The 12,257-nt window shown below is 41.0% G+C and overlaps 1 protein-coding gene across 4 annotated transcripts in view; it reads right to left on the bottom strand.

Moving 5' to 3' along the window:
• Positions 1 to 6,940: 6,940 nt before the first annotated feature.
• mon2 (MON2 homolog, regulator of endosome-to-Golgi trafficking) overlaps positions 6,941 to 12,257 on the bottom strand; it is a 39,769-nt gene continuing 34,452 nt past the window's right edge. For all 4 annotated transcript variants that reach the window (XM_034586925.1, XM_034586924.1, XM_034586927.1 and 1 more), the window contains 6 exons: positions 10,757 to 10,947; positions 10,584 to 10,644; positions 10,045 to 10,168; positions 9,555 to 9,762; positions 8,034 to 8,116; positions 6,941 to 7,620 (listed from right to left, as the gene is read on the bottom strand). In XM_034586925.1, the coding sequence (XP_034442816.1) occupies positions 7,457 to 7,620; positions 8,034 to 8,116; positions 9,555 to 9,762; positions 10,045 to 10,168; positions 10,584 to 10,644; positions 10,757 to 10,947 (831 nt within the window). In that variant the 3' untranslated portion in view covers positions 6,941 to 7,456. The remainder of the gene's footprint in view (positions 7,621 to 8,033; positions 8,117 to 9,554; positions 9,763 to 10,044; positions 10,169 to 10,583; positions 10,645 to 10,756; positions 10,948 to 12,257) is intronic.

Genomic DNA, 12,257 nt, shown 5'->3' on the forward strand with positions numbered 1-12,257 from the left:
CTGCTGGGCCTCTGACACTCGACAACTCTTTAGTGCTCTTTGCTGCAGTGTCCTGAAGATTTATATTTTTCCTTCTTTGAAAGATCACACTGGATCATTTTTGGATGCCGCAGATAAAAGCCAAGATTTAGTTTCTTCCCTAGACTCAACTAAAATACTAAAAATGTGAAAGCTGCAGTTTTCGTAGTTAGAACGAGTTTAGTTTCACAAGACATAGCTTGATTTGAATCATGTTGTTATAATTGAGTCAACAATTGTACGTCAAACACTATCCACTGTCTGATTAGTTGGAACTAGGATAGTCCTCAGTAAAGTGGCACATACAATACCTTCGTCAAGGCCCAAAAGTCTCCTCATGAAACGACATTTAACTTCATTAGATCGATTTTTATTTGAATCTGCATCAGATTTCACACACTCACAAACATCAATCCACTAAACATGACAGATTTCTTTTCATTAAGATCCATGAGTGATTATCTGAGAAATCAATGAAAATTGTGAAAAACGTCCAATCTCTCAATGTTGAAAAAAGGAAATACATTTTTTTACTTATAAAGTTTGATCTGCCCCTTGATCCAGATCCACACCAAAAGGTAACAGGTTCTTCTTTGGGCTATTCACCACCACCCCTCCACTGCATTTAATGTAAATCAGTTGAGTAGTTTTTGCGTAATCCTGCCAACTAACAAACATACAACGCAGAAATGGTGGCAATAAAAAGTAAAAAATGGCCTTTTCACAGCAGACAGTTTAAACTGTCATACTATGAAAAACACATTAATTTTAACACTGGCTGTTTTAGTGTGACTATCCCATCTGAACTGCTGTCTCCAAATCATCCATGACATCTGTGTGTCAATCAAAAAGACACGCCCCCAACTCACTGCTCTTGAAACCTAATATCGACTCAATTATATTATTTTATTTTTATTATTATTTAATCTCGACTTAGTATTTCAAGGGAACAGTTGGTGTTCTCTGAATGGCAGTCCATGGAGCCAGCCCCTGTTGGACTTCAATGGTATTGAACTTTTAACCACTTCCACATCCGCTGTATACGTGGGCCTCATCACTGAGGCTGTTTGAACCAGAGAACAATTCATAGGCACTGCTACACAATACAAGTTAATATATCCAGGTTATTTTGACTCAGTTGACCTTATTCTTGTGTTGGACGTTATATTGTCACCCTTTGTTTGGGAGCAGGATTACACAAAATGTGGTGAAAGGATGTTGACTGGGTTGTGGGAAGAACCCATTTAGTTTTCCAACCAGAAATAGTTTTTCTCACTTTCTTTAACACTGTTTTTTTGGGGGGGATATCTTCCCAAAAAAATAATGAATGGATCTACTTGAAACAAATCTGGGACGTTAAGAGGACTGTTTGGTTTTTCTGGATGTATGTGCTCATTCTAGTTTTTTGTTGAATGTGGAATCTTTTGAATAGCTAAGTTTGACTAATCATGTCTACCATTGTAAATAATCCCTTTTAGAACTTGCGTGAATAATTTTTCAATTCTTGGTTTCTATCAACAGGCGATGATTAGAATATAAGCATGTTACACACACACACACACACACACACACACACACACACACACACACACACACACACACAGCTCTAAACACACAGGATCATGAGGTGTTATTGTAGGAGTCTCACACCCCTGGGTCCTCTGCAGGAGCTGAAGGACCATCTGGTCCCACAGGTCCTCCTCCAGTCAGGCAAGCACCGATCTGGCACTCCACTCCCACTCTCCACCCGCGTGTGTGTGTGTGGTCCAGATTGGACGACGGCAGTGATGACACAGTCATTCCTGTGGGTGGCTTGCTTTTTCCAAGGTCGCAGCACTCCCACCCCACCCGTGGATAGATCTGAGGGAGATGCTGAGTGGGCTGGCAGCGAGATACTCACCTCTTGCACTGGAAGGATGAGTCCGTCTCTTAACTGCAGTGCAACATGGGAGAGCGGAGGCCACAGCCTTCAAACCTCTTTTCAGCTGAGGATTAAGTGAAAAGATGTTTCATATTGTTTGTTGAAATCCAGTAGGATTCCTGCAGTTCTGTCACTTAACAGTTTCATTATCAGTTTATCTGTCAACCATTTTGTCTATAAGATGAGTGCAAAAAAATAAAACGCCATCACAATTTCTTGGAACCAAATGTGAATTTATTTTTATTTTACCAACGGCAATCAATCAACCAATCAAATTTCATTTATAGAACTCATTCACAAATCCCAAGTTTCCTCAGAGCAAGTCACGACATCCTCTGAACCACAAACCTCAAAACAGGATAAATTACATTTGAAAATGGTACCAAAGACTATTCATATTTTTGCTTGGAAAAACAAGAATTATTGATAGTTAAATAGTTTAAGATGAAAATCACGTCACTGGCTTACTCAAGTATTTGTTTCAACTCAACTATAAACAGTCCAAAACAAACCAAGGGCTGCAACAATCCATTGATCAATTATTTCAAAGAAAATGTAAGTTTTTGTGAAAACTGATCAAATATTTATATTAATCAAGCAGAATAAATAACAAAGTGAAGGTTCCAGCTTCTCAACCTTGATCTGTTGAGTTTCTTGGTCCTACGTCACAGTTATGAGTTTCTGTAAGTTACACAAAGCCACACTTTTAATGACGTCACACTGTGCATCAGGATTGTTTGACGGAACACTTTCTTGTGTTTCATATTTCAAACTACGGACGGTTGAGGAATTAGCAGAGAACTCAGTATAAATGATCTTAGTAAGGGTGTCTCTGCACTCTGGAGGAGGGTTTGAACACCATTCCATCCCTTTGGGCGTATTGATGATGGAGGTGGAGAGCGCTGTCTCACACTTTGGTCCTAAATCTCCCATAGGTGCTCAACTGGGTTGAGACGAGAAGGTCCCACAGTAGAAGATGATTCACATTATGTTCATATGAAGCTGTTCAGTGACCCCCTGATGCCCGGAGGCACTGTCCTTGTGTTTCTAACCTGGTTTTCTGGTTCTCCCTTGAGTTTGTCAGCTGCCTGTGTTGATTGATCGACTGAGAAAATAATTGGCAGTCATCAATAATGAAAATTACCGTTGAAGGAAAACAACCACATTTGAGAAACCATCAATGTTTGGCTTCTGGCTCAATAAGTTAATATTAAAATTGTGATCTATTCATTCCCAAACTTGCTGCATTACAGAAGCAGCAAAATTTGGTGAACACACGCACTCACACAGACATGAGTTTTGACGTCCTGTCAGGACAAAGGTGCGGCTGCTCCAGCCGTGCAGCTGTGATACCCACGTGAGCGGACAGATTTTCCACAGGGGGCTTTAATTTACTGCTCCAGGGCTTTGGCTGCCTCCAGTTTGATTTATCTGCAGCCCGGCTCAAATGAGAGCTCTGACACAAGATGGATGAGCAGGACACGGGCTGCCTCTGCTCTGCTCACTGGTCCATAGGCTGACTCTCTTTACCGCCACAACATGATAAATGATGTTTGGTTTTTATCCTAGAGGCTTTTTTTTTTTTTTTACAACAGATACTGGTTTGAATGCATTTAATGCAGACCTCTGGGCTGCTGCTCAAAAAGTTTGAGGAGAACTAAAAGTCCCCTCTGTAGTTTGTTTACCGGTCCAGCTTCTTCTGCAAAAAAGGAACAGAACTCCTTTTCAACCCACGCCTTTCTCTACAATGAGTAGCAGGAGTAGGATTTATTGTGTAATATCTGAACAAATGCTGGTGGGAAGAAGTGAACATAACTCTGCCTAACACACTATCAAGTGTGTACTCATACATATTTCATGGGAACATCCTTGGAAGGTCAAACGCAGGATTCAATCCTCAGTGACCGGAGCGACGTGCTCCGATCTGAGCTACGGGGGTCTGAACTCAAGACTGCAGCCTCGGCATGGTTTCATCGACCCAGCCGGCGCAGCCTGGCACCCACAGCCTATCAAAGCTCATTATCCATTCCGGCCGCAGGCCGCAGCCCCCCCCCCCCCCCCATCAATGAAACCCTCCACAGGCCGTGCTAATGTGATACCGGAGCCGCCAGATGCTGTTGGGGCGGCGGAGGGAGGATTCCTAAAAGGTTAACTCACAGTGCATGACCCACATCGGTGCTCCCGCTTCCCCCCCAGACCCCAGAGAGGACATCACTGCTGGAAAACTCAGCAGGGGGTTCGAGTCATGTGGTGTGTCTGCCTTCCAAATACTGAGGCGCACGCACGCACACACACACACACCACCCAGATTTAGCATAATAATCAGATTATTGGGTGAGCAGCACCAACAGCGCTGCACAGATTAATGTCTGAGCTCTGGCCAGCGGAGATGAATAGGTGCAGCAGTCTCTCTCTCTCTCTCTCTCTCTCTCTCACACACACACACACACACACAATCTGTGTGTGATGGTATGCAGCATTATCAACAAAGGAAGTCGAAGCACAGAGGCAGCCTGTGTGCATGGGAGCAGATGTATTGTAGGATAGTTCTGTGGGCAGCAGGAGCCACGTCACTCCTCTCCCTCATAGCAACAGCACTGTTGACCTACATGCTCTCCACGCAGCCCACTCCGCCCGAGGTGCGAGAAAACGATGCAAATCCACAGCACATATCGACTTCCTCCTGCATGTTCAAAAGAAAACGAGCAAACCAAAAGGGTTCAAACTTGCATATCACATGCGCATCTATCACATGCACGATCCCTGCAAGAGAAAACACGGCTTTAGGGGAACCAGAGAAACCACACGGCTAAAATCTCACATTAGATCTGTGCAAAAAAATACAAACTGCGTACAAAGAAAGTCCACGTTCGCCTCATAGTCATTGTTTTATTTGCATGACACACGATACAGTTCGGGAACACTTTCAGTTCAGGACATTTTTTTTTTACCGTTTAAAAGCAAAGCATTACACCGTCTCGCGTTGTTTGTACATCAGCGGTGCGGGTTACCTGCAGAGTCCGTGTTCAGAGCGCTGCGAGCCGGGCTCTCTTCTCCTCGGCTGACGCGGGGGCACCAGCACTAGCAAGGCAGTAGCTTGCGCAGTCATCTCCATAGCGGGCAGTGTCACAACCCAACCAACAGCACAAACTACTACCTCAGCCAGTGTCTGGCCACACAGCGAGGAGGCCGGCGGACAGGGACGACGAAGAAACGGTAGAAAAACGAAGATGCGCAGCGCCTCGGACGCGACCGCGACATTCCGGGGCAGGCAGCCGGAGACCGTGCGTCCTTCTCCCGCTTCACTCGTCTTCTGTGCAGACTTAAAATATGAGGGAAACCCCGCCCAAGCAGACCTCCCCCTCCCCCCCCCCTCTCTCTCTCTCCCTCCCTCCCTCCATCACCCTCCCCTTCTCTTCAGAGCAAACCAGCCCTCTCCCCTCGTATGACCCGCTGCAGGAGCCCAAACCCCGGCCCGGGGGCCTCCGGGGGACGCGCGGAGCGGTCCGGTGGGTCCTTACACACACCAGGGAGTATATGGGCCATATTAAAGGAACAAACACATTGAGATTTCCACATTAAAGTCGTAATATCAACAGCACAAAGTCTTTATACTATGAGAGTAAATCGCAATCTAATGACAAAAAAAGCCATAATATTATTACAAGAATAAAGACATAATATTACAAGGTTAAATTCGCAATATTAACAGAATAAAGGCATTATTCAATTTTAAAAAACTATAATATTACACGCTTTAAGTTGAGATATTAGCAGAATACAGTTGCAATATATAAAATAATACATTTGTGATATTACAAGAAAAGATTCATAATTTAATAAAAAAAGTAATTATATTATGATAGTTGTTATTTAATGACAATCTTCCAAAACAATATTATGAGAATGAAGTCATAATTGAAAAAAAAAATAACATTTCAAAAATAGATTTGTAATTTAATGTGAAAAGTCATAAGTAGGAAATCAGCAGCAAGGAGAACCCATGCTCGATGGAGTTCCACCCTTCTGGGAACAATATCTTGAACCCATCTCATTGCTTCTTGAGAAACCCCCTCACATCACAGTCGACCACTACCAAACATTTCCTCATCAAAAGAGGCAACTTCCTCCAAGTCTGTTTCTTTCTTTAGAATAAAAACTGTTTCTTGCATCATCTTTACTTTGATATTAGTTAGCAAGACGCTGCACATTCCTCATTCCAATGCAGGCGTCGGCCGATCTTCTGATATTCCCCTTCTAACATGACAAGTAGCCAAAAACTCCAATTTTATTCTCTTATCATTACAACTTTATTTTTGTAATATTACTTTGTTGAATTTTCACCATTTAAGTGGCCCTAACCCCCCCCTACGGTATAGTATTTACACCATAAACTATAAAGACCCAGGGACTAAAGTGTAATGTTTAAACATTAAATAGAATTCAGTTTATGGTCATGTGTGAGAAGAAAAAGCAGGAAATCATCAAACTTGAGAAGCTGCATCCAACAAACGCTTTTTACTTGTATCATTATTTGATTATTCAAATCATAGACTCTGTATGAAGATGGACGACATGACAGCTACCCAAGAGTGAAGCTATATCTTCTGGATGCAGTACAGGTCAGAAACGCGCCTCCTCCATGTTAGAGGATGGGACGTGGACCAAACAAAAAAAAATGAAAGTATACAACAAATACATTTTCCTCATTTTCTGTCATTTTAGGTTTTTCTTATCACACTGATGTTTATTCAAGTGTTTTTTTTCTTCCTGGTATGTTTGGTTTTAGTTATGTAGTTATTTGATGTTTTAAAAATGGGGTTTAACATTATGATGACAGCTGAAATGGACCTGCCATTGCTTGGGAGCATGTATCGGCGGGACCTCGATATAAAATCATCCTTTTTTCATCAGGACAGTCAAGAATAAATCGATTTTTAATGCATTTTTGTGGTACGTGAGGAACTTAACACACACTAATTGAGCACACTCACAGCACACAGCTGATTGTAGAATTGTCCCATTTATTTTACACAGACGAGTACATCCCCTCTCAGATGGCTGGCTAAAGGTGACATGGAATGTTACAGTTAGATTTGTTGTCTTGCATAAAATCCTCACTGTTGAAAATGTTGCAAAAGTCTAAATATTTATTTTTACGATCAATATAGCCCCAGTTTTTGTCTTTTTTTTGTTTTCATCAACATCACCACCACACACCCAGAGGCAACACTGCAATTTATTTTTAAATCTCTGTAGTTAACACAAGAGTGCAGCCAGTCTGTATGAGAGGGGGGGCAAAGGCATAATCAGCTCACATGAGAAGCATACGATGATGCATATGAAGGGCGGGGAGCGGACCTCAGATCTCTCATCACTGTGTGGAGCTTCATGTCACCGTAGATGGGTCTCGCATGGAGTTCATGTCCGTGCACTTGTGACGCACGTGGGTCGAGAAGACACATTCAAAGACTTCTTCATAATAAAAAAGGACCAAAGAGCTCAGAGCCAGCCTGGTCAGGACTCCCCGTTCTGGACTCTGGAGACCGGGGGCTGCATAAAGTCTTTAAACGGCCCAAGGGCCTCTTTCAGGGCCGAGCTCACCTCAGATGAGGAACATGTGATGCACTCCACCAGGGTGGGGTACAGGGCAATTACCTGAGCCCACGTGTTGCCATCCACTGCAGGTGGTAACCAAAAGAATCGCAGAACAAGAGGAGCAAGAAATAGAAAGGAGGAGCGGGGATGGGAGAGAGAGGAAGAAAGACAATATGAACGGTGACAGAAGGCAATCAAAGAAATCATTTCCTTTATGAAATTCCCACAGGCGAATGGAAATGAATCTTCAGAAATGTAATTTCACCACGTCTCCTTCCAATCTACTCCGGATAAATAAATCACTTCTTGTAATTGACCTCGCTGGAAATATAAACAGTTCTTCACAGATTGGAAATAAAAACAGTCCCAACTGTACTATGACACATTTAACTGAATGATAGGATGCGCTGGTATTATTGTGGTTTTAATACTTTTTTTCCCTTTACGTCTCCTTTATCCAATTTCTATTTAATCCTTGACACAGTTTGATACTCACCATTTTCTGGCTGTGTCTTTTTAAGCGAGTCCATCAAAGTGCTGATAGCTTTCAAGATGAAGATGATCTCTGTCACTTGTTGCCTAAAATGCAAAATAAAAAACAAAGATATCATTTATAAAAACTGTAGATGCTACAACAAGGGCACCAGTAAAAGAACAAAGAGAGAGTGAACATCAAAATCTCTTATTGTTTCTTTTCAACACACTCTTATGAGTGAAATGACAGAATACATTAGGAAGAATAAGAGAATCATCAGTTTGTAAAAGCTGACGCAAAGATGTCTGAGGAAACTGACAAACTGACAACACAGAGGATTTGGCTCTGACGAGCAGGAAAAAAGAACAGACAGAGAAAAGCATGTTGCTCAAACGATTCAATGAACTAAATGAGAAGATAATGACTTAATATATAATATAATTTAACATAAGAGATGACATTTATATTAAAGTGGTCTGGTGAAATTAAAAATGAAAATTAATCTGCCCATATTAAGATCAGCACAGTGTTTACAAGATATCTGATTTATGTGACCAAAAATATTATTTGTATAAATCAGGGTTATTTCCATTTCTACAAGCTAAATAATTTAAGACTTTTTAAGACATAATGAACCAAATGTGAAGTACGACACATAAGAAGGAATATCTGAGTCTCAGAATTACTTACACTTCCCCATCACTGAAGATAGAGTATAAGCATTGAGAATAAGCATTGATGTTACGTTATCTCTCAAACTACAGGCGAGGCATTCGGTATCAACAGTCTTTCCCACAGCCAAGCTGATTGTACTGAGATCAATTCAATGCTTTATTACAATGCTATTATCTGTGTTATTAATAAAGAACTACCACACAGAGTCATTACAAACTATACATAAACTAATTTTAAAAGGATGATGGAAGAAGGGTTAAATGAACATTAACATAAGTAAGACCTACCTGAATACATTGAAAATCTAGTACATGATACTTTAAAGTATAAAGACTTTTTAAGGCCTGAAATTCAGATAATCACATTTTTGACTTTTAAAGACCCCACATAAATACTCATGTTACCAATATCATTGTAAAACTATTTTAGTTTTCATATTTTCTTATTATACTTATTATGCCCTTTGGGTTGAGCTTTACACTGTAAGAATGATTTTCTCTCTGATTTTCTCTCTCTCAACATTTAAAAAAAAAAATATATATATATATATATATATATATATATATATATATATATATATATATATTCTAATTATGTGATTTTCTGAACAACCCCCATCATCTCATTTTCTGTCCTAATGCTGCTATTTCCCTCTGGACATCACTTAACTCTGTGTAATAGGAAAAAAATGTGCTGCAGTTAAGAGCTACACCAACACTGAAACATAGAGGGGTACAGTGGTTTGGGGTTGTTTACAAAAGAGAAGATGTATGAAGATTCATCATCTTTGTTTAGCATTGCAAAATATTAGTGTTTAAATCATGAGGCTTACAGTCACGAGTGTCACAGTTCTATGGAAAGGTGTACCTGGGCAGGGGGCAGCGTCCACTCAGCCTCTCATCCTCCACGTAACGCCGCAGGACGTCCTGGGACCTCTTGAGGAGCACAGAGAGCGCCATACGAGAGATATAGCCCTCCTGCGGGGTGGACACCTTGTTGCTGAAGGAAAACTGCAGCAGCGTCTCAAAGCACACTTTGGAAAACTCCTCCCTCATCCGCACATCTATTTCTGCCTCTGAGGAAAGAGGAAACATTAAAATTTTTAGACATTTAGCAGATTCCACTCTCTGGAGTGATTTATATTGACAGGACAGACTTTACTCTGTTTTTTAAAAGTGCTATATAAATAAAGTTTATTATCTTCCTCAACACATTTTTGGTTCTGAGTCCCAGGGAGCTCTTTTGCAACGAAGCCAAAAACTTTAACAATTGCTGTCTCCCTGGTGTCCCAGTAATGGCAGAAATACAAGTAAACAACATAGCGGCAATAATTTGAGCTGCCAAAGTCACATCTTACCTGTGAACGAGGGAGACTGAGAGTGAATGGAACCTTTATTGAGCATAGTCATGATCTGGCCAACAAAGTCTTTGGGGATGAAATTGGCAAAAGGTAAAATCTCTGTGCTGATCAGCTGGACTACCTGAAATGAAGAAAACATAAAATAATAGTAAATCAGATAAATTCACAAAACAATAGCCGTTTTCAGATATCAACACCAGAGGATGGGCTCTGGACTTTCTCCAGAGTTTGCCTTTCCCACATGGACAGCACAGCAGGAGACTCTCCGCTCAGACATGTTCAAAACAACACAGACATTTACTACGGACCCTTCAGGTGAGGGGGGGTGCAGCAGGCAGCGGCAGGACGTAATGTTTTAATTCTGCTGCGGAGATCCCATGCTTTTGTCTATATCATATGGACACTTGTGTGGGATCTTATCACCAAAAGCTCTCTTGACATCTTCGGCGGTGTCTTGGACGTGTATGACACTGCTTTTTCATTATAAGATAAAACAATACATGTTGCTTTACTGGATGTTCAGAAGGAGTATTTACCTCTACATCCACAGCTTCATTCTTCTGAAATTCCTGGATAGATAGGTTGTCTGGAGATGTGCTATAGAAGCAAAACAACCAAAACAATGAGCTTCGTACATATAAAATGATATAGATAGATAGATAGATAGATAGATAGATAGACTTGATGTTAAGGCGTTCTAAATCTGTACCTTTTGGTAAAAAGAAAGTCTTCAAAGGCATTGGCCAGTTCTGGCCACATGGTGTCGAACTTCCCAGATGAGGCATGCTGGCGTGCCACCGGCAGTCCAATAGACAAAACCTTTAGCAGGGACGAAACAGCAAGCTTCCAGGTGCTCTCTGACGGACAGGAATACTTCAAACCCAAGGGCATTTTTGAAGTCTTGAGGATAAAGGGGATAAACAGAAAGAAAGAGACAGAAATTATAAATCATGAGCCTGTAACACAGAGCGAGACCTCAAGTGAAAATCTATACAACTAATTGAGGTTATCGTGAAAGCCATTGACCACCTCTTTCAAATTGAAATTTGGAGAGACTTGAATTCATAGAGTTAACATCGAAGCAGTATTTGAGTATTTGCATCGGGCAGAGGTCCAGTTCAGGTTTCATTCCTCCAAACCAGAAAATTTAAGAGAGCATCTGGGTTCCCAAAGGCTGACGTTTTACAAGTATCACTTTGTTCTTCGGAGACAAATAAAAAAAGATGGGGGTGAAATGTTGTCTGTCCACTAGGAAACCTTCTGAAAAACATGAATTTCCAGACCAATTGATGGCACTTAGTCTGAAAGTGTTTCTCGCTGTTAAAACGGTTGTTGAAAAGCATTGGAGTCACCGGAGATCATGTGTTAACAACTGTTGTTTGAGGAGTCACATGAGGCCAGGTCATACTCTGACTTTCACAACTCACTGGAACAAAAGCACTGAGTTATCAGAACCCTGCAACACAGAGTTGATGATATGCCAACAAGGAGCACAAACACCTGAAGGAAGCACTTCAAACTTGTCTGTACCCTAAACGGACAAAACACTAACCCATGCTTCTAAATGTAGTTTGAAAAGCCTATTTTCACTAAATAACTTCTCTGGGGCCTTGTGGACAATTCTGCTAACGAGCCGTTTAAACCATTTACCACAACCACAGTCACACCCGACACCACAGTGCTCCCACTACAATAATCCTCCTTCAAAACTGTTAGCTTCATCTGTCGGCCTAAAAACAATGATCTTTGGCTCTGTTGCCTTATGATTAGTGCAGCTCTCACATATGGTTATCATTTACAAAGAAGTGAATCCATATAACGCAGTATGTCCAGCTAATCAACATTTTAAATTCAATGATTAATCAATAATCGGAAAGTAATGTATTGACAATCAATACTTTACTTTCCATTTTACATGAATCCAAAGTTGACTGATAATCATTGCGTTGTTTTATTAGTATGTGTAATCATGCTTATATATTGTCTTTACCCAAACACTAAGAGTTCTAACAGCTCTTACAACCATCATTAGAAAAGCCAGGAGCACTAATGAACCAAGTGACATTACTGGTCTTGACAACGAGCCCAGAAAGTGAAATACCTGAGGCTACATCTACCCTTCAACTGGTTCATACGTCTGCACATGATTGACACAACTACAATTACAATACTGTGATTGTCACAGGTCACTGTAACCTTTACCTCTGACA

Source organism: Hippoglossus hippoglossus, chromosome 6 (assembly GCF_009819705.1).
Source record: "Hippoglossus hippoglossus isolate fHipHip1 chromosome 6, fHipHip1.pri, whole genome shotgun sequence".
Lineage (NCBI taxonomy): Eukaryota > Metazoa > Chordata > Actinopteri > Pleuronectiformes > Pleuronectidae > Hippoglossus > Hippoglossus hippoglossus.